Below are 20527 nucleotides of genomic sequence, written 5' to 3'. Positions count from 1 at the left end.
GTGCGTGGCTGACGCAAGAAAGCGGGCCCCGCGCGAAGTCTCGGTAATCTTTCGCGTATCGCCGTGCGGTACGTCATGACAATGTGGATGTGGACCATCTACATTTGGATGTGGTGGGTCCCAAACCGTCCGTTTGAGAAAGAATGCTGTTCTAGGTGATGCAGGAAATCCCACTCGCGATACCAAGTGATCACTGTTCACCCAGGCTTTATGTCACCCAAATGCCCCCCTTTGTTCGTCCGTCCGACTTCCACCTTAGTCGCAGGAGTGGTTTGTGCCGGCTACCCTCTCGCTCGGCGCTTTCCACAGAGAACAGATTACAATGCGTGCGCTACTCTCTCCCTTCCACTTCCTACTGAAACCCTCCTCCCGCCCCCTTCTCCCCTCGACTCTCTTCTCCACCCCTAACTCCCCCTTCTTCGATCGCTTCCGACCTTCCATTTCATGCCGTTGCCTCGCCGCCATGGCCGGCACCGCGGAGGATTTCGTCAAGGGTCGTATCTTCCCCAACGGCGTCGCCGTGATCACCCTCGATCGGCCCAAAGCCCTCAACGCCATGAATCTCGGTTCATAGTTCTTTCACCCTTCTTTTTCCATCTACTCCAGCTATTCTGTTCTGTTCGGATCAGTTCTTGAGTTGATAAGGAAGGTGATATCGTTGCATATACAAGTTCGTACAAGAGAAAACAATTAGATCGATTTACCTGTACAAGTTCTTAATGGAGAAAACTTCAGATCGATCAGGAGATTGTACCATCTTTTTTATCATCCCAAGAGAGAATTAACAGCTCACTGGCTGCTAGTGAGGGCAATTATTGCCAGCTCGAGTTGCTGCTGGGATTTTGATAATCGTGGAAGTTCTAAAAAATAATTAAATAAATAAAAAAATTATACGATATTTCTGCAAGCTGGTTTAGCTGTTAAACAAGAAAATTCACAACTGGATTACTGAAAGTAAACTGTTGTGAGATATATACAACTGGCTCTCTTCTGAAGAGAACATGGCATAGGATGCTGGTGGTTCCTTCTTTCTTAATCTCGTATATGTTGCATTGGTATTTTGGTGGTTGACTAAAATCAATGCTGCAGAGATGGACTTAAGATACAAGGGTTTTCTGGATGAGTGGGAAACTAACCCCAGGGTGAAATGCATCTTAGCTGAAAGCAGCACACCTCGTGCCTTTTCAGCAGGTAATTCATCTGTATCTTACATTTTTTCATATTTATTTTAAGATTCTTGCCTTGTCCAAACCTACATTTTCATTTCTGTTTGTGTTTCTACATTTAAGAAAACTGGGTTTAATTTGAGTACCAGCTTAATAACCACTGCAGGGATGGATATTAAGGGTGTAGCAGCAGAAATTCAAAAGGACAAAACTACACCACTTGTGCCAAAGGTCTCTTGAATAGAAATAAATTTCATACTTTGCTTTTCTTTTTGGTGCATGATATAGTGTCATTTTTCTTTGCTTTTGCACTTAAAGACAACTCATAGATTGGAAAGCAAACTTCTCTCGTTTAATGTCAGGTTTCTATATCCTACTGCAAGACCTCATTTCATGGCGAGAATTAGTGTCAATGTTACGACCTGATATTTCCACATTTATAAATAATTAAAAGGAAAATTTTAGTGTATGACTTGAGTAATTACGATTGATAATTTCAGATTTAGCATTTTATGCCATTCCATTCATGTTGTTCAGCTACATGGATCACTCCTCATATTAGCCATATTTACACAAACAAAAAATTTCTGTGCAAATGATCTTGTAGCAGAGTAAATGGTGACATTGCCAAAAATTGTTTGGCCTCTGTTGAGGTATGAGTATTGTTTACCAGCAATAGCAGAATATCAGCGTCACTTTTAACATATAATGCATCTCTTGTGTTGTTTGTCATGTTGGCTTGTGTTTTGCTTCATGATATCTTACTTTCAGAAAATTCTAGCTTTGCATTAATTGTCCTGAACATTGAGACTGGCCACAAAACTTTATAAATACTGTAATTTTTTCACTTGATCTGTTAGAAATGAGAAGGTGACTAGTTTGAAGTAGGTCTCCAATTGTTCCGTCCCTTGGTCATGTCTAGCATATGTTTGAAAACCATGTCTGTTTCCTTGTCCAGTGGCTTCATGCAGAATTCATCTACATGCATTTCAGATTATATATATATGGTTATAAATTCATCTTGTCGTCCTTACAAATTTTCTTTTACAGTTGCTTATGAAATAATCCATAGATGTTGATTTTATGACCTGTCTGAAATCTCTCTCTCTCTCTCTCTATCTATCTCTATCTCTCTCTCTTTTCTCTCCACTTGTTTATGTTTAAGTGAAAATGTCTGTTCCTTTGAGGTATTGGAGTTCTAGAAATGTGCATATACTGTATTTTATGTTAACTTTTACTGGACAATCTACATATCTTCTTGATTTTTTAAAGGTTGTTCTCTTGCTTACATGTCATCCTTTGTGATAGTTGAATATTGCATCCCTTTAAAGACACTTTCTTTTGTAATGTAGACTTTGGATTTTGATTTCATATGGACTTTAGGATCCTTCAGCCATCAAGCTTTTTTAATGGTTCAAATAAGTTATTTGCTTTGCAGGTCTTTTCTGCAGAATATTCTTTGATATGTAAAATATCTGATTATAAAAAGCCGTATATATCCTTAATGGATGGTGTGACTATGGGGTTTGGTATCGGGTTGTCTGGTCATGGTCGATTTCGTATCATCACTGAGGTACCAACTTTTCAGTGCTGTTATGCTGGTACTTGTTGGCATTGGTTGGTAAGTTTACTTGCATCTAATATCTCTGTTGATGTGGCATTGTATCAGAGAACTCTCCTTGCCATGCCAGAAAATGGAATTGGTTTATTTCCAGATGCTGGTTTCGCTTACATTGTTGCCAACAGTCCAGGAGGAGGGGCAGTTGGTATGTAACCTAAGCTTCTAGGTTAACTGATGTAACCAACTTATAATCTTTTGCTTTAATATAGCATCTTTCTGAGAGTTTCAGACCCCTCTGGATATGAGTACCTCTAAATCATGACCTTTGAATTGTTATTGTCCATGCAAGATCAATTGTATTGCATTGGTTTATTGTTTAAGAAGCTTAATGGCTTATTTTGAGTTACTGATGTGTTTTTTTTTATGCATTCTTAAATAATGATATGTTATTAGTGAATTTGATGAAGGTTCCTTTTTGTCTACCTGAAGCATTCATAATCTATTTTGAAGACGCTATATATAGTTATGTCTTGTAAGTGGGAGATTTTCACTTCTTGGTCTTTTTGCATACATAATAAAAATGCCTAGTCTTTTTTTTATAAGAAAATTCATTCAATAATAAATTACTGCTTTGATCAATTTCCTTACAATTAAGGAAGTATATAATCTCACTAAAAATATTAAGCTACATTATTAAGGCAGATAAAAGAGTACAACATAGAACAGGATATCTGCTGCATGCAATTAATATTGATACTGTCAGTGCTGGATACTATCAGTGGCATACTTGCAGATGGAGCCATCTTAACCTCCGTGAGCTGAGTTGGTAGTCACAATTAATATTGAGCTGAAAAACCATGGAGACAATAGTGGAAGCGGAAGAGACGAGGTGGTTATTGAAGAGGATCTCATCTCCGGTGTCCCTTCATCTCCTTATGTGCATTAATTTGTCATGTATTTTGTCTTTTGTATGCTGCTAGGTGATTATCATCCAAGAAGGAAAGTGGAGTGTTAAGGAAAAGAGACAAGGGACAGAAAAGAGGTGTTAATTGTACTGTAAGTGAGGAGGGGGTGCTAAGTCAGATTTTGCAAACCTCCCTTATCAGGGGGGATGATGATAAGAAAGAATTACTAGCAATTTATATGGTCAGGAAGGATGAGAAAGGCCACAAACCCAAAATAGTACAGTCTTCTATTGCCAGGGGGATATAAGTCCTCTTGAATGCTAGTTCATGACCTCACTATATGTTGCTTACCGTAAAATCTTGATTCAAAGCCAGATATGTTATACATGGATCAAATTCAGCTCAAGCTATATGATCCATATCCAGCCTAACCAGATCAGATGTTGCAGTGGATCAGATCAAGATTTGGTGCATTTGTAAAACTTAGATAGAAGCACTGGCAAGCACTTCTTTGTTTGGAGGTTGTTCCTTAAATCCTGGATGAAGTGAAACCTGATTGGGACGGGAAAGAGATCTTTGGAGTTATATTCTGTTGTAGTTTTATGACATCACAAGGTTTATGGACAAAAACTACCTGGTTATTTTTTAGAACCTTACCTGGTCTTTGGAATGATCACATTGTAATTTTTCCACCAAACAGAAAGCATATAATTGTGGGAGGCAATGGCATTTCTACAAGTGATCGACATGCATACGAGTGTTTATTTCAAATACCGGTTGGACCAGTACATACCAATCATTATCTGTCGATCTGTTCAAGGACCATTACTGGACCATTAGGTTGGTACTGCTTGATATTACTTTTTAATTTTTTTATCTGGTGTATGGTTCGATATACTATCCGGTATATTTCAGTATTGTACAATTCTGACTGTTCGGTGAAATAAATATTGGACAGTCTTTAAAACCTTGGTTTGGAATATTAAATTTTATCTGGATTCTGCACAATCAATTACCTTTAATGAATGATTTTTTTTAGAAGCAATCACCAATGTATTCTTATAGGATGTTTCTGGTGTGACATTCTTATGTCAATTTAGTTGCATCTTATCTTGGCTACAGGTGCTTACCTTGGACTGACTGGGAAACGAATATCCTCTCCTGCTGATGCACTGTATGTAGGTCTTGGAACACATTTTGTTCCATCTGGAAGCTTGGCTGAACTCAAGGAAGCTCTGCTAAAGGTCAACTTGTATGTTATCAAAAATTGTTCAAATTGGTTTTATTTATTTTTATTTTTTTCTTTGGGATGTGGATCATGTGTGCACTGCCATAGATGACCATTGAATACCTTGAATAAGTTTTAAATTGCTAATCATTTAAAGATAGTCCTGAAAACTAAGAATGTATTCACTCCATTGCTTTGACCTTATAGTTCATTTTTTGTACTTGATATTGAAATTCAGATTCACCCTGAAGATTAGGTCAAGCAGTAATCTGAATGTATACCTGCTGAATGATAGCTTATACAAATATTCATATTATTTTTGGGCTGAAACAAATATTTGTAGGCTGCTTGGCTCCTGTGATCCATTAAAAGCATGTTAGTGATGCTTCACTGAACTTGTTTTAGAACGAAAAGAATATGAAAATTAATTTTTTTTTTGTTTGGCTTAAAGTGAATCTAAAAGCAACTAGAAGGTGCTGTCATTGAATCCAATCACATTCTAAATTTCTTCTTAGGCTGATTCTTTACAGCCTTTCATTGTATGTTTCCTACCCAGTTTCAGCAAATTACAACTTTTAGCATATTCCGTTTTGTCTCTTAATGTCCTATCTTTATGCCTGCTCCACAGAAGCAACTGAAAATTTTGTTTATAATCATGGCTTTTATGAAAGATGTACCAGTAAAATTTCTGGCATATCTTATATAAAATTGATCACTCCAAATGCATTTTAATTATGTTTTCTAATCATCGAGATAATATTGATTTGTTATATTTTCCATTTGCAGCACTGATGAGCCTGACAAAGACATCCATGCACTGTTAGCTGGGTACAAGAAGGATCCTGCTTCGGAGGCTCAAATGAAAACATTTTTTCCTCAGATTGCTCAATGTTTCAGTGCAAATAGATCGGTTTCTGAGACAATAGAAGGGCTGAAAAAGCATCAAACAAGTGCTGACTCTACAGGTATGTTCTAATTTAGCAACATAATAATTTAAGCTATCATTTACTTCCTTTTTCCTCTACTTCAGGGTAAATAATATTTCTTGGCTTTCTGTTAGAAAAAGCTTTCATTATCCAGCTATGTGGGGTTGCTGATGTTTTTAAGGGAGAATATTTGGAACACCAAACAAAGAATCTCATCAGATTGTTTACATGTGCTAAGACAGTGAAGATATTTATATGTAATGTGATTTATAAGATCTGAAAAACATATTCTCAAGTGCTTTAGTTTGACGACTTTATTTGGTATTTGGCCATCACGACTGTAAACATGTTGTGCAAGCCTTATTCTATCATTGAGCTTATATAGTTAAATGAATTTGATTGTGAAATTATTCAACTTGTTGGACAAAAATCTCAAATTTCCTTTTTCTAGGAGACCTCTCTGTCATGTCGATTGGGTGTATATGAACTCATTGTCATGAAACCATTTGGGTTGTTTGAAACTTTGATGACTCATAACTTGCTGCATTTTCAACTTTTTATCAGATAAAAAAACATGGAAATAACCATTTGAAAATAAATAAAGATGAATACAAAAACTAAATTTTCCATTTAACAAAGCTAAAGCCTGACTACTTAAACCAGACATGCTTGGAGGAGGAACAAAGCAGACATTATAAGGATCATTGATTCAATGGGATTGGGTCAGCCATGTTGTCCTTTATTGCCATTTAGCTCAGTTGTCTAAAGTAGTTTTGACATTTGAGAAAAGTAAAGGTGCCTATGTCAGCTAATACAGGATCACAATGGGACATCTTATGGCAAGCGCTGGAGCTCAACAAATTAATGTTATAGAGAACAGCAAAATTAATCTACACAATTAGATCTTTTGTTTTAAGTTACATTTCTGCAATCAACCCATTTTTCACCATTGTGTATCTCAAGCAAGGAGTTGGGTGTTCCATCCAACCCGTGTGCCACTCAAGTGATGGAATGCCACTTGGATGTATTTATGCCAGCATGTGCCAGGGCATACCCGACATGCAGGTCTTATTACTTGCTCTCTTTGCATTTTGCAGCACATAAGGTCATATTAGCAGCTATCAACCACAAATATAGTTCATAGGTACACAAATTTATACCTTTCAGGCACCACCCTGGTGCTGTACAAATGTGGTTGAAGTGGTATATTATGGTGCTGTGGTCCATCATTCAGATGTATTCATATGTAGAGTTGTTGACTACAAGAAGTTGTTTTTCCATTTTTAGCAGTCCTAATGCCTGGTTTCTCCTCCTTTTGCACAGGGCAGACTTGTTTGACTACCTTTTCTTGTGATTCTTTCTTTTTGTAGGCCTTAGACGGTGAAAAAAAACTACAGTGTTCATTGCAAATATGTGCCAAACATGAAGGCATGCAGAAACTTTAATAATACATAAGAAGAGTTTCTCTGGTACTTAAAGGAGAAATGAAGTTTGAAGTTTCCTTGCATTCTATGCTGGACTTGCCTGATATTTCCTGGTCGTGTGTCTTTGAGCATAAATGCATTAGGAAACCTGTTAGCCTGTTCTTTATCTGAATTTGTTGATAATAGATACATGGTATGTATGTAATACCGTGATAATTATTTTGGCTGCAGTGGCAGAATGGGCAAGTGAGGCCCTTTCAGGACTTGGTAAAGGTGCTCCTTTTTCTCTTTGCATAACTCAGAAGCATTTCTCCGAAGTTGCATTAGCACATGGAAACAGTGAACATCACTTATCAAAAGTAAGTCTCATAGACATGGTCTTATGTTGGTAATCATAGTTATTTACACATGATTATGTCAGTTAATCATGACTGATATTGTAACTCCAGCTAATTGGAGTTATGAAGGCTGAATTTCGGATTGCCTTGAGATCCTCAATCCGAGATGACTTTGGTGAAGGCGTCCGAGCAGTCTTGGTCGACAAGGATCAGGTAATTCAGAACTGTGAGAAATATTTCTTTGCATTTGTCATTAAAGAGAATATTAGAAGCATCACTCGGTTACTGAGTGAATGTCATTTAGAAAGCAGGAGGACATTCTGGCTTAAAATAAGTTGGATCTTTTGACCTGATTGTTCTGTTTTATGTTGTGGGAAATATTCCTCGTGTGTGATGCATATTTCCTTGTTTTAATTATTTTCAAAACTAGTGCAAACTTTCATGATATTTTTAGTTTTCGACTTTGTTGCAAGCCAAAGTATACCAACAATCGAGGGAGCTAGGTCTACATTTTCATTCTTAAATCTAGAGTGACTCGAGGAGCCAAAGGATGATGACTAGCAAATTATCTCGTCTCGGGGCTCTAATTGCTGTATGAGTTTGATCCTTGGGAGAAATATATATTGTCTAATACTAGATAGATTATCTCTATGGGAAAAGGTTGTGGTAAGAAATCAGCGATATGATTTTCTTGTCATGAATAAGCTGTTCATCTCTCTAAAACTGGGAGTTATTGACATAAATTACTAGTCATAAGGAAAGAAAAATTATCAACGTCTATTTGCTAAAGAGTATATACATATGAAAACCCGTCTTTCCAATGGAAGTTCATGCATCGAGTTTAATGACTACCTTGATAGTATATCAGGACATTTAAAAATCCCTATAAGAAAAGGGAGTCACTTCTATAAACACATCATCTCTATAATGTTGTGTGATATTTATTTTTCTTTGTGCAGAATCCAAACTGGAGTCCTCGTACGTTGGAGGATGTTAACATGGATGAAGTGGAATCAGTTTTTGAGCCTTTACCTGCTGACAATGAATTAAATGTATAATAACTTATGGCATTTGAAGTCATAAATCAATCAAGGGAACACATCGTTTGCAGATATGCCTGTTTTTTCTTTATTGCTGTGGTCACAGAAAACTAAATAAAATCAGTGTGTAAACTGATGAGGCGGATACATTGTATTACTAATCTCGTAGTTTTAGTTTTGAGACTTGTCTGATGATGAAGAGAGCACTTTTTAGTGTGTCAGCTATGTGTCAACTATATTGTATTGAGGTATCGACCAAGTCATCGATGCCATATCGTTAGCCCCACCCCCTTTTGGTTCACTTGAGCGCAATGAGTCGAGAAGCGATCCAAGTTACCTTGTCAATACCATAAACAAACTCTATTGGGCGGTTGGCTAGGCATTGTGCATTTGACCATTTCGGTTGCATGTCATCAGTATGCACGTTTGTCGGATTTGGGTGTGCATCTTCAATATGGTTGTGTGCCATCGATATGGATCTTCGACCATTTCAATCATGTGTCACCGATATGTGCATTTGATCGATTCGATTGTGTCGTCGATATGCGCATTCAATCGTTTTGGTTGCGCATCATCGATATACATGTTTAGTCATTTCAACCACGCCTTTAGTCACGCATATATGCGTGCGTCATTTTTATCCTAGTCCTCGATGGGTGTCTTATGTTAACCACTCATTAAATCCGACGATATATGATCTCTGAGATCTTGGCAATGATGATCTAACATTGAACCTATGTGTGACTCCTTATGTGCAATGATGGTGTAACATTGGCAATGATGTCCACCCAAGAACAAGGTTGAATAGGTTGGAACAAGAACAATGATATCGACTAGCCGACACTTTTGTCTGAGACCATGGTTACCTTGCAGATGAATGAAAGGCACCGCTTGTGGAAGTAGGGCTTAGCCTTACGTCTTGAGGTCGGTATCTGAAATTAACCTCCGCCTTGGTAGTTTTGTTTCTTGCTGATTTCTTTATGATTCTATCTTTCCTATAGAGATGGAACTTCATTCGATTATTTTTGAACCCTCTCAAGATTGGGGGAGGTCAAGAGGGCGCATGTCACTCGACAGTTTCAACTAGGGAGCGAACCATGCTTTCCCCATCTCTACGCCCTCGAAGTTCTAGTTCGACAATGCTTTCTATATATATATATATATATATATATATATATATATATATATATATGCCTCATTCATCCATCCGCCTTTCGCTATGAGATGATGGTCGCCTAACTTAGTTGAGGGCATTCCTTACCAATGTATCTCGGATGCTTAATTAGTTTGGAATTTGAATGATTTAGAAGAAATCTAAATCAGTGTATGTGAAACGCACATCCACTTTCCAAAATCATTGGTGGTGGTTACGAGGCATCTCGATCCTAATTGGGGTTGTGGTGTCGTGGTGCGCCAAACCCAGGATGCCACATCGATTGATCTAACAACTCAGTCAAGATGTCGAGGTATCAACCATATGTTGTCTACTTGATTTTAGATTTGAGCTTGACACTCTCCTTCACTCATCGTGAAGCAAATCAATCTTTAGATTTTCTCACTCACCTATGCAAACATGAGGAGAAGAAGATATCATTGCCTTACCTCTGACGATTTGAATTACGAAAGATGATCGAAGCATATACAAAAGGAATACCTCAGATTGGAATAGTAACTTTGGGTGAGAGCTTGGTACGTACGCCCTCCCTCCTACCCAGCCCGTGTCACCCTTTTACCTCTCCTCCTCACTCCGAAGCGAGTCATCTGAAAAGGAAAATTATACTGATATTGATATTAATACTGATTATATAACTGATCGAACCACGTCGCCGGGATAGGTAACAAGGCGTTGACAAAGCCTGCACCCACCCATCGTCGAGCCCGGAAACAACATGTTAAAGAGGAGCGGAGATACCAAAGAGTAAACTATAGTTTGTGTTTCCATCAGAATGTACAACATGTCCATATCATTCATTATATTTGCAAGACAGGCAGAGAAATTACTTTAAAAGAACCAAGTGATATCAACCGGTCCAACCCCACTTTGATCCCTCATTAATTGCTCAAAATTATACCATAACCCCAACCCATTACCTGGTCAAATCTAGTTAATCCGATCCAAAGTGGGTTGCCGCACGGAATTTTAGATCCCTACCCCAAAAACACACACTGCCACTAATGTTAACATGAACTTAGCATGAGAATTTGGCTTTGAAGAACCAACCTAAAAAAATTTTAGCAAATTTTCACCTCATGTTTTTTTTTTCTTCAAAAAACAAAAAAAAGAGATAATATAATAAGAAAGAGGACTACTACAGCCTACGCTCTGCTCATCAGAGCTCAAATAGGAGGACAGAGGAGGAGGAAGCCAATCGGACCTCAACTTACTATATTTAATGTGATTTTCTAACTAGTGAGCACACACAGGCGTACATCAGTGACGTTTCAAGCCTGCAACTTTGTTCAAAAGATCAAAAAGATTCCTAACACGATTAGTAAATCTCCATGGTGGTTTGTCCTATCGGTTGAACATCAATTTCGATCTCCAGGATCAAAACAACATTGTGCACTCCATGGAAGATAGCCATTAATTAATTCACTAAACCACATTCAAGTCTCTTGTGTAGGAAAAAGAATACCCCGGAGCACAAGATATTAACAAAGATATGACATCATGATATGGCGAAACAGAGCTGATATAGTCTTTGTAGGTTAAGATTTGTCTCGCTTAATTCTACAGTTTCTCCTGCTAAAGCTACAAGGCTTCTTGTGCTATGAAAGTGGGGGAAAACAAAAAAGGCCCCATATGGAAGAACATAATTCTCAAACAAAAACATGTAAATAGCTAATTTGCCAATCATCAGATGTAATGTGCAGAAAGGAATAGCGAAAAATAAAAATTACAAAGAACACAGATCATTGACAACAAAGATGGTTCTGTTAAATCTGCCGTAGAATTATGCAACAAAAAACAGAAAGATCATAAGGAAAACCATAAGGACAAAGAATATCTTGATCATCAGCCACCTATTAGAGGATATACTGTTGAGGTATTTAAGCAGTGCACCTTGTGCTCCTTCCACGTTAGTCAACGTGTCATCCATATTCTCGTCAATCCTGCCATAACCAATTCCAGTTTATTTTTTTTAACAAAATTAATTCTCAATAAGCAGTTAATTGGTTCTATTTATGCTTTACAACGACTAAGTATGTCAAACCAAGGTTTTTTATTCTTTTCCCACTGCCTCCTGCAGTGCTGCTGCTACTATTAGTGATGGAATATCATTTAAGCCTACTCGCACCAATTGTGATAATTTTTTTATCCAGTTTTCAAAAAAGAAAACTTGGTCCACTATTGTGATGAAAAATTAAAGTTAAACCTTTAAACAATAGGGCACAAAACGAACAAGGAGATCAAGAGAAGCCAGCGAAAAGACAACTAGTTCACAAATTCATGCATGAATTATATTTGGAGCTTCTAGATCATTACCACCAGATAAATCTAATGGATAAAATACCAATCCAAAAACTTAAGCATGGTATATGATAGGGCTAATCTTCTCCGTCAATAGTAGCTCGATATGTGGCATTACACATGGATATACAATCAGTGGTGATGAGACAAAACCCGGCCAATAACCGAGCCACGTACAGTTAAGGAATGTTTTGTCGAGGAACATTCCACATAATATTCTCCTTTATTAACCTACTATCAAAAGCTACTTTAGGCATGGTAATTGATGTCGGGGCTGACTTGAACATCAAAAATATCGAATCGGGAAACCCACCCAATTTCGGTCTTTGTACAGGTCAGCCACAGAGTGTGCACCCAAGTCCACCTCAACCCCCCAAAGAAATCTCGATCAACCTCAGTGACCAACTAACCTCTCTTGCACACGGAGGTACGAACCGTGTTGATTCGGATGTCATCGACTTTTTTCCCCTAACAGTGTACATGTTATGTAAAGCATATATTGAGTTGGAGATGTGCATTATCATACAATATTTCATGACAGGTCACTGATGGATATTTTATTACACATCATCCTAATGCACATAATCCAATAATTAAAAGGGGGGGCTAGTGCATGAGGGCCAATGTATAGAGCGCTAGACCTACAAGGAGAGAGGCTATGTGATTCAAATCTTAATCATTCAAGGCACAAAGAAGAAACCTTACGACAACACCAAGACATATAACCCAATAATAAACATATAAAAAAAAGTTAGTGAAATTTAAAGAGGACTCTTTACTAAATGGATAATGACTAAGATGTTTGAGGATCAAATCTTGAACAATAATGAGATGATGCAAGTTCAATCCTGAAATAAAATCTCAATTGACTTAAGAAAAAATAAAAAATGGAAACAAACATATATGCAAAAAATAACCTGATTGCAAGCTCTCCCTGCTGCGAAACCATAGTAGCCAGCTGCGTAAAAATATTGCTCAACTCATGAATTGTTGACTCGACATTCTGAAGAGCTTCTGCTCTGCTCTGCATGTAACTATCCTGTGCTGGAACCATTTGTTGTTGTTGCTGCTGCTGCTGTATCAAAGGCTGAGTTGATGATGATGGGTCCCCATTCAACTTCCTCCTGTCAACAAAGAAGCATCAGAATTGACTAGAAGCGATCATATAGACAGTTTTTCAGACTCGAGTTCAGGAATCACTGGAGGCACATCGCACATTTCACTATAAAAAGGCTACTATATTCATAAAAGAATCAGCATTAACCTGAAATGGTCTCTATTTTCACACGAAAAATATGATAACCTTAAGTTTGATACTAGGCAACAAACGAGAAAACTAGAAAAGCTTCGTTTCTATGGAAATCGGTCGTAACAAAAAATGTCTGTGTTCAGACCCCTGGGTGAAATAATTTGCAAGTACATTAATAGAATGTCTAGTTACCTACAGGAAAAGAGAGAGAGAGCAACATCTACAAATGCATTAAATTCATCCAATCTCTAAAATAGAATATAATATCAACAAGAGATGATAAGTTTAGCAGGTTATAGTGTATTTAATCAAATTACCTGGGAAACAAAGGAGCAGAAGCTGTTGAGTCACTTTCCCATGGTGCTGGGGGAGAGGCAGAGTCATTACTTCCCCTGGAGACCAGTGGGCGTTGTCTAAGAAAAGGATTGGTTGCTTCCTTTGAGGCCGATGAAGAAAACAGCTGCCTTCTATTTTCATGAACCTTCAAGTTCTATAAACACAAGATTTTCACAAAACCATGAAAAATAATTTACATAGTTAATGATTCTGGCGAAGTAAAAAAAAAAGCACACACAAAAATAGAATAGCAATTGATCTACCTCAGTCCGCATGGTTAAAACTTCTTTGAACTCCTTTGTTGCACTCATCAAGCGCGTCTTCAAATTATCAACAACAGTGGTTGAATGATTGGTAGTGTCCCTGGACATATTACCGCTTTCATTTTGTGAATTGCAAAGGAGTTGCAGGTCTACAACTGCAGAATTTAAAGCAGTAATATCCTGCTTGATAACTGCTGTCAGTTCTTGAATCTGTACAGTAGGGTCATCAAAAACCGATGTCTTTTTCGCCACTGAAAACACAAAAGCACTCATGACACTTGATAATCAGAAAACAAATAACTAGCAAATATATGTCCTAAATAAGCCAGAAATTAGGAGGGATGAGGTTTCAGTAAAACAAAAGCATCCTATCATAGCAAAGTGCAATCATCTATGAGATTCGTATGAGATTCATATGAATCTTTCCCTGCTTTCAATTTTCAAAAACTTGAAATCTCGACCTGACTCAGCTTGAAGTCTTCCAAGTTAATTCAAAATTTCAAAAAAAAAAAAATCTATACATCTTTACTTCCATCATTTGATTCATTATATATATGCTTATGTGCTGAAATTAAAAGTTATAAATGAAGTAAAATATCCACAATCATATACAAATGCAAAAGTTATAAAAGGAACAATATATGATAATGTTCTAGCATTGATGATGGCTGGAAGCTTCATTGGAAGAAAGGAATATGGTTTAGTTTGTTGCCCTAACTTGAAATCGAGTGATAAAATCAAAGTGAGAAGTGACACATATAACAAGTGTTTTTTCCATTTTGAGGAAAGATCCCTATAGTATATGCTAGACAACTAATCTACTAATTAATATAACTTTATTTCATAAACGAAAGAACATTGCATTAAGGACGGCCTTTAGTTTTGTGGTAAAAAGCTAATGTTATCATCCCATGAATTCCTATCAAAGGATGTCCCTACTCCCTAGAATTCTTAAAATGTGAATTATTATGGTATCCCATACAAGATCTGTATTGGGACATTTAGATATTAGATAGGCTTAAAAACAAAATCTAAAACTTCCTAAAATATTTACCAAAATGAATGGTGAGAATCAGTCACAAAACTATAAATGAGAAAATCTATCCTATTAGTACAAGAAGTGAGCGAGGAACTTTGTTTAGTGTTTCATATCTTGACCAGGAGAGTCTTGAAAAGGCATAGCTCCAGTCCTATTTCAGATAGGATTGAGTTGTCCACTCTCTTCGAAAGCTACATAAATTTTTTATTCTGTTCAAACTCAGGATGCAAGTTCCTTACTGTCTAGCACAGGTGCAATAGAAATTTGGTTGGTACAAACAAGACTCACTATTTGTTGTCTCAAGGCTGTCATAACTTCCAAATGGATGAGTAACTTTTTCGGAGTAATCTGAGGGCTGTTGAGGACCTTTAAGTCTTTAAGATATATGTTAGAGCAAGAAAAAGCGAACATGTAGGCTTTAAATATGTAAAAGACTCTAGGTGATGCTTGGGCGTGAAAAAAAAAGTCATTGTCAAAAGTTCCAGATGCTTGTTTGGATGCCATGAAGTGTAACTCTCCTACAAAAAGATTTCCAAAACCATAATCGCCGTACAAGGTAATTACTCCAGACTGGTTGGTTCCCCTAGAAAAAAGCTAAAAACCAATATGGACTGTCTGAAAATATGTTATATAGGTATGGTGTTGTAGTCAATGGCATTGGAAGTGTTGTACAAATTGCCAGACTTGGCAGTTGATGCATGGGAAAGTGCATAAGAAAACTCATTCTCCCATGCTGTATTCCATTGGTACCACAACTAAGGTCAATATTAGGGTTGATATTATAGTGGATATAGACATGAAGTTGTGTAAATCTTCATCAACATTAAGGACAATCAAGAGTATTGGAAGGAGTCATGGAAAATGGCCTCACTCTGGTACCAAGTTATCAACAATGATGCCATGACAGTTGTTTCTCTAAATCATGAAAAATACATACCAGAAGTACTTCTGAAAGGTAAACTATCATCTTTTCTATTATACAACCTACTACATTAACTAATGAACATCATCACCAAAATACGAACTGTCAGGAACTAGTTCACAATGAGAACAGAAGACACAAATAAATGAGTTAACCTCAACTATATTAGAAGATAATAACATGCAATACTTGATTTGAGACGGTAAATTATTGCAGTTGGATGCTCCTTAGCTGGTACGTATTTGTACACAACGAAAATATTCTCATCCGATTCTATATAGTCCTAAACAGTTCATATCAAACTGATGACAAGAATTTCGAGTTCAAATTTACCATAAACGAAGCAATATCACGCAGTTGTAATTAATCACTTACATTTCGCAAGTTTGGCAAGTTTCTGCGAAGTCTGATGGATCCCGAGCCCAATTTGCGAAGCTCTCCTGCTGAACTCCGACTGGATCGAGGCAGCCGATTTCGGTCCTTCAAACTTCGGAGCAGCAATACTGCTTGTTGCATCTGGTATCGATGCGAAGGACTTCTTAAAATTCTCGACTGCTTTGAGGAACTCCTGCGTCCGATCACGATAAGACGTTTGCCCCGGTCTCGGATTCATCCTCAAGTAGCCCTAGAATCTCAACGGACCACCTCAAGGGAGCAAGAACTCGGTGAAGCAACACGACCGACTTGATCTTAGGTTTCCGAATCGATCTAATCGCAAAACTGCTCCCACGATTCAGAGTCGAATCTGGCTGCCAGATCTGAGATCCTGAGACGAAAGCCGACCGCTTGAAGCCCGAATCAACCAAAAAGCAAGACGAAATCCGATATTTTAGTACAGGAGAGCCCTGGATCTGGGTGCATGGTCCCGGAAACAGCCAGCAGGCGTGGGGTTTCCGACTCGTTCGATCATTTCAAGATGCAGATGACGATCGATCGACGCGAAGATGCAGCGATGAATCAAGATCGATGAGTGATCTATTTCAAGAACACGACATTTGACGAGACCTCGATCAAGGGGAAGAGGCGCGGAGGGATTCGCACAGCGTCACATAGAGAAGAGTTGCAGAGAAATTAATCGACAGCTGGAAATGGAGACACAGCGGACGCAAGAAGTTGGTTTGCACCGACGGACGGGTAATGGAATACGAGTCGAGTCGGGCCGGGCCGGGCCGGGCCCATGAAAAAGGAAGTTTACGGCCTAAGAAGAAGGCCGGTCCGCTTTCTTCTTCTTCTTCCTCTTGATGAGGGGGTAAAGCTTGCCAACTTGTGACGCAAAGATGGAAAGATAATTTGATCGGAGATAAACCAAAACCATACTACGATTTTGTGCTTGGAAACGTCTCCTTTACAGTGAAATGATGATTACAATGCGAGTGTGGCGATACTTTGTTAAAGATATGTTCGGGACGGAGAGGAGAACTCAACTCGCAATCAAACACAAATCTAGAAATCAATAAATTAAGAATATATTAAAATATAATATAATATTAATATAGTTTAATAATTCTTATTTAGATTTATAAAAAAATTATTTATTATGTGAGATCAATTACAAAATTATTGAGTTATAATTCATTTTATATCCTTTCACATAAGCTCCGAAAAGTCTATATATTTTTTGCCATCCTCTTTACAAACCCTAAAGAGCATCATTTCTATAAGACGTAGATGCGTTTAAAATATTTCTCGTATCTTATTCTATTATTTTGAATCAAAATCTAAATATATATAGAATATTTATAGAAGAATCAAATCTCAATTGTTAGAGTTCTCTTATTTCACAATAACTCATTTTTGTATTAGGATTCATTATCCTGATAATATTAATTTCAAAAATGTTAAAATATTTATCAATCCATATGGATGTCGATAAGAATGGGAGCGCTTCCTCATCTTCATTATCATCTCATTCTCCTTTCCCACCTCATAACTCATTTAGACAAGGCAAGGGCGAAAGCGAAAACGCGAAAGCGGGAACAAGGATCAGAAATCTCTACTGATTAGGTCATGTGCAAACGATCCAAAATAGCACTACGAGGAATATTCCTCCCATACATTGAAAATGATAAGACGAGGAATATTCCACTCATATCTTCAAAATATTTTTTTTCGTCTAACAATTACTAACTTAAACGTCGAAAATATAGTATTGAAAAATTCATCCAATCTCGATTTTCATCGATTATGAAACAAGTGTCGAAGCTCCCCTCAACCACCAAGAGAGCTTTCATATTGTCTCTTTGACCATATCAGATTTCATGTGCATGCAATCATGAATCAAGTTGTATTGATTCAGACATCACTAATTTGATCGAGGAGAACTCGTAAATATCTGATCCATCATCCTCTCCAAAGACACCAACATTACCCAGATACATCACGCCGAAATATAAAGAAAAGGTCAACCTTCGGTAGCTAGCAATTCAACTTTGTCGAGCAAGTAGCTCAAAAAGGCTCATACGGAGCTCATCATCACCTTCCTCCATTGCCAACCCCACTATGGCGCAAAAGTGTGCACGAATGGACCTCACCACCAACACTGAGCTCAACTAATGTCAAGTGCCACATCACCAAACTCCATTTTCCTTATCCATTCAGCGACCCAATCGAACCTCGGTTCAGAATAGGTATCGAATCTTAAAACACAAAAGCGAAATCCATGTTCTTTATAATTTGTATACAAGTAATAGGTAGGGCTTAGTTCATCCTAATTCTTCCTATCAGCTAAGATTTGTCATGTCCAGTATGTGGAGATGACGAGGTTTTGAGATGGAACTCCTTACACTTTGAACGCTGATTAAAGCTTAATGCATGTAAGGTGTTGCTTTACCATCATAATGTTCCATATTATGAGTTGCGATTAATTTCTCCAGCCATTTTTGTTGGGTTACTTATGACTCATATGCTAATTAAGTAATTAATTAATTAATTAAAGTACAACTCACACCTGGCATACACAAGCATCACTTTTCATAAAACCAATAATTGCAGTGTCTCATTAACGTTTATTGCTTAGCTCATCAGTGGGAGATGGTTGACTCACGGTTTCCGAATTCTTCTCCAATACGCCCATGTGATTCTCGTGTTAAAAATAAAAAGGCAACTAAAAGAACTATTTATCGAATATCCATGTTTGTGAAGGTTAAAAGTGAAAGTTCTTAGTGTAGATTACAACGCCATCTATAAACATTGTGAAATTAGTGGATGAATCCTGACATGTTCCACTAAATTTGGAACCGAATAAGACGGTTCTACTTTGAGTTCTAATTTGATTTATTGATTTTAATTAAAATTTATGTTTATATTTAATTGATTTAAAATTCGATTTGAAACTTATTAACCACCGGACAAATTCCAGTCCAATTTGTTTCTAAATTGAACCAAATCATGATCAGAACTATTTCTTACAGTAAGTGTATGATTAAAAATGAAGTCATTTATTATCATATTCTCATCCTACAACGAACCATACGCATCAGATTGTAGTCAATCACTAACATATAATATGCAGGAACGAATCAAATGGGATCGGGCGAAGCTTCCCCGCTTCGAGAGGAGAAACGCTGGTTCGCAGTACGAAGACACCAATGCTTTTGATCCCTTTGTAGTATAATGCAGTGGAGGTCCTAGTCTCATCCAACTAACGAGCTTAGTGCATTTCATAGCTGTCGTCTCCATGGATCATTGTCATTGGACGATTCATCTCCTGTAACTCTCCAAGCTAGATTTAGGTCATGATGAGGTCTCACGGCTGCAGACTCCATTGACGAGTATGTTGAGAAGCTATTTGAACAAATGCTCCTTTCCGTGTTAGCTAGAACGTTCGCAGGTATTGCGAAACGTGTATTTCGTGCTGTGACCTAATCTGTTCTTTGTGAGAATCGATATGATGCGCAATAGATTATATCGTTTGTGAGCTGAAAACGTGTTCATGTCGAAATCTATTCATCTCAGGTGCTCGTGGTTCTTGACGAGAGCTTGCATGAGTACGTGCAATGTGTCTAAGGTGAGTGAGGACGCTGTCAGATTTCTCGGAGGCAGTTTGGATCATTTTACGAAGAATCTCATTGCAGTGAGTTCTTTATAGTTTGTTGGACTGACTTCACCTTAGCTTTATGGTCGATACTGAGGTAGAAGACAAAAAAAGGATTGGATGCGTTTCAGATTACCATGTTCATCAGGAGATAATGTTTACCAGATTAGGGTTTTCTTTGATCAGAAAAAGAAAGCAAGAAACAAGTTGTCAGTCTGAATCCATCCATTGTTGGTTGTGGGACATAAACGAATCAGTAGATCTCTCCACATGAATCAGACACATTATACTCGATAATTAAACAAGACGTGTTCGACTCAACTTGCAGGCTCTATCTGCTCCTCGCTCCTTTGTTCATTACCTTTTGAATTCTCCGATCAGTGTTATCATGAGTGTGTCCGTCTTCTCGTTTTAGTTTCACACTCACAAACTACAGTTGAGAAAGTTTCATGGAAGTGGTGCACTATTACCAAACAAGTTCAGAAACAAAGAACCACCACCAAGCAAGAAAGGTATTCTAGACGAAGGGAATGAGGTCAGGTTGACGAAGTTACGGCTCACACTATTCCTTTGTGATCGAAAGCAAACAAGCACTTGCCCAAATTGCTCATTGTCCGAAACCAAT

The 20527-nt window shown here is 37.6% G+C and overlaps 2 protein-coding genes across 2 annotated transcripts; one reads left to right on the top strand and one right to left on the bottom strand.

The window, feature by feature from the left end:
• The first annotated feature begins 232 nt into the window (after positions 1 to 232).
• On the top strand, positions 233 to 8780 carry LOC135642424 (3-hydroxyisobutyryl-CoA hydrolase-like protein 3, mitochondrial). The gene is made up of 10 exons (XM_065158562.1): positions 233 to 566; positions 1090 to 1191; positions 1333 to 1397; positions 2605 to 2739; positions 2836 to 2932; positions 4755 to 4884; positions 5647 to 5825; positions 7442 to 7569; positions 7660 to 7761; positions 8508 to 8780. Exons 1-10 carry the CDS (start codon positions 323 to 325, stop codon positions 8604 to 8606), a joined length of 1281 nt encoding a protein of 426 aa, XP_065014634.1. The 5' UTR covers positions 233 to 322; the 3' UTR covers positions 8607 to 8780.
• A 2625-nt stretch (positions 8781 to 11405) lies between these two features.
• Positions 11406 to 17055, bottom strand: LOC103990278 (syntaxin-32). Its single transcript, XM_009409356.3, has 5 exons — positions 16245 to 17055; positions 13909 to 14159; positions 13627 to 13799; positions 12978 to 13184; positions 11406 to 11702 (listed from the first exon to the last, which is right to left on the bottom strand). The coding sequence occupies exons 1-5, from the start codon at positions 16480 to 16482 to the stop codon at positions 11543 to 11545; spliced, it is 1029 nt and encodes a 342-aa protein (XP_009407631.2). The 5' UTR covers positions 16483 to 17055; the 3' UTR covers positions 11406 to 11542.
• Between the last annotated feature and the right edge of the window lie 3472 nt (positions 17056 to 20527).

This window comes from Musa acuminata, chromosome BXJ3-7 (genome assembly GCF_036884655.1).
Source record: "Musa acuminata AAA Group cultivar baxijiao chromosome BXJ3-7, Cavendish_Baxijiao_AAA, whole genome shotgun sequence".
NCBI classification, from domain to species: domain Eukaryota; kingdom Viridiplantae; phylum Streptophyta; class Magnoliopsida; order Zingiberales; family Musaceae; genus Musa; species Musa acuminata.
Note: the sequence above shows the minus strand (reverse complement) of the source record. Positions and strands in the feature narration are given on the sequence as shown.

Excerpts from the sequence above, each read along its gene's own strand:
- LOC103990278 (XM_009409356.3), bottom strand. The coding sequence starts at position 16,482 with ATGAATCCGAGACCGGGGCAAACGTCTTATCGTGATCGGACGCAGGAG. Across the intron at positions 14,160-16,244 it reads ACTTGCCAAACTTGCGAAAT|TGGCGAAAAAGACATCGGTT; the intron begins GTAAGTGATTAA and ends TTGTGTTTTCAG. Across the intron at positions 13,800-13,908 it reads TTTTAACCATGCGGACTGAG|AACTTGAAGGTTCATGAAAA; the intron begins GTAGATCAATTG and ends TTGTGTTTATAG.
- LOC135642424 (XM_065158562.1), top strand. The coding sequence starts at position 323 with ATGCGTGCGCTACTCTCTCCCTTCCACTTCCTACTGAAACCCTCCTCC. Across the intron at positions 567-1,089 it reads CCTCAACGCCATGAATCTCG|AGATGGACTTAAGATACAAG; the intron begins GTTCATAGTTCT and ends TCAATGCTGCAG. Across the intron at positions 4,885-5,646 it reads GCTCTGCTAAAGGTCAACTT|CACTGATGAGCCTGACAAAG; the intron begins GTATGTTATCAA and ends TTCCATTTGCAG.